Below are 1972 nucleotides of genomic sequence, written 5' to 3' on the forward strand. Positions count from 1 at the left end.
CTTTCCTTATGATTTTACAGTCTAATGGATAAAATGCCTACATACTTTGAGGACCCTGAAAAAAACCCAGACAGATGTTGATGGGGATGAAAATGTATATTTGAGATGTCTTACACAGTTAACAGGGTGCCTTCACATTTTCTGCCTCTGCCTCACTAGCTCTAAAGACTATGCTGATGGACCCTGAGATGAGATAAGAGGAGGGTAAAAGTACACAGAACCCACTGGATATGTGCCTATGTCCTCTGGGTCATTGTTCCACCTACAGAATTATTCATATGGTTCAGAACTTGCATTAATATTCTGGCTTGTTTTTAATTTTTAGGGCCTCAAGAACATGCTCAAATCATTCATATGTTCATCAAACACAGACGGAGATCAGGGAAGATTAAACTACTAATTACTCGTTGGAAGCCTCAGAACAAGGTGCTTCCCAAGATTGATTGTAAAAATCCAATCCAAGCAAGCTTAGAAAATCTCTTCTTACCATACTGACATAATGGAAACTTCCCTCAACCAGCCAGCATCTAACAAAACCAGTGCAAAGAGCAATAACTCTGCATTTTTCTACTTTGAGTCCTGTCAACCCCCTTCTATCGCCTTATTCTTACTACTCATAGCCTATACTGTGGTCTTAATCGTGGGTCTTTTTGGAAACCTCTCTCTTATCATCATCATTTTTAAGAAGCAGAGAGAAGCTCAGAATGTCACCAACATACTGATCGCCAATCTGTCCCTCTCTGACATCCTGGTGTGTATTATGTGCATCCCTTTCACAGTAATCTACACTCTGATGGACCACTGGATATTTGGAGACACCATGTGCAAACTCACTTCCTATGTGCAGAGTGTCTCCATCTCTGTGTCCATATTCTCACTTGTATTAATTGCTATCGAAAGATACCAGCTGATTGTCAACCCCCGTGGCTGGAAGCCCAGGGTTTCTCATGCCTATTGGGGCATCACATTGATTTGGCTCATTTCCCTTCTGTTGTCTATTCCTTTGTTCCTGTCCTACCACCTCACTGATGAGCCCTTTCGAAACCTCTCTCTCCCCACTGACATCTATACCCACCGGGTGGCCTGTATAGAGAACTGGCCCTCCAAAGTGAACCAGCTCCTCTTTTCCACCTCTTTGTTTATGCTACAGTATTTTGTCCCTCTGGGCTTCATCCTCATCTGCTACCTGAAGATTGTTATCTGCCTCCGCAAGAGAAACAGGAAAGTAGACTGGAAGAAGGAAAATGAGACCCGGCTCAGTGAGAACAAGAGGATCAACACAATGCTGATCTCCATCGTGGTGACATTTGGAGCCTGCTGGCTGCCCTTGAACATCTTCAATGTGATCTTTGACTGGTATCATGAGGTGTTGATGAGCTGCCACCATGACCTGGTATTTGTAGTTTGCCATTTGGTTGCTATGGTTTCTACATGCATAAACCCTCTCTTTTATGGCTTTCTCAACAAAAATTTCCAGAAGGACCTGGTGGTGTTTATTCACCACTGTTGGTGCTTTGCACCTCGGGAAAGATATGAAAATATTGCCATCTCCACTATGCACACGGATGAATCCAAAGGATCTTTAAAACTGGCTCACCTGCCAACAGGTATATAAAAATCAGTAACATTTCATGCCAAAGTCCTTCTTCAATAAAAGATGGAGAGGAAGTGGTAGGGGATATGGTAAAGTGTAGAAACAAAACCAAAAATATAGCAACTTTGTACTCAGTTTTGCTTCAGACAAAACTGTCTGTCTCATAAACCCCAACGCCCTCCAACACAGAGAGACATATATATCAACCCTTTTGCTTTTCTTAAAAGAATAACTCTAATTCAACATAGCCACCAGTATTTTTGGTGGAGAATAAAATGAAAAGGCAGAAAGAGAAGCAAGCAGTGGAGATCGCTGGGAGCAACACTTCCAGATTCTGTTGTTCAGTGGAATATCCACAGAAATTCTTACCAGGGGTAT

At 42.2% G+C, this 1972-nt stretch overlaps 1 protein-coding gene across 1 annotated transcript; it reads left to right on the plus strand.

The window, feature by feature from the left end:
• Nucleotides 1–255: 255 nt before the first annotated feature.
• LOC306664956 (neuropeptide Y receptor type 6) lies at nucleotides 256–1615 on the plus strand (the record flags this gene model as incomplete). Its single annotated transcript, XM_079146118.1, has 1 exon — nucleotides 256–1615. Exon 1 carries the CDS (start codon nucleotides 500–502, stop codon nucleotides 1613–1615), a length of 1116 nt encoding a protein of 371 aa, XP_079002244.1. The 5' UTR covers nucleotides 256–499.
• Between the last annotated feature and the right edge of the window lie 357 nt (nucleotides 1616–1972).

The sequence above is a fragment of the Sciurus vulgaris genome (assembly GCF_902686455.1).
Source record: "Sciurus vulgaris genome assembly, chromosome: 6".
Taxonomy (NCBI): Eukaryota; Metazoa; Chordata; class Mammalia; order Rodentia; family Sciuridae; genus Sciurus; species Sciurus vulgaris.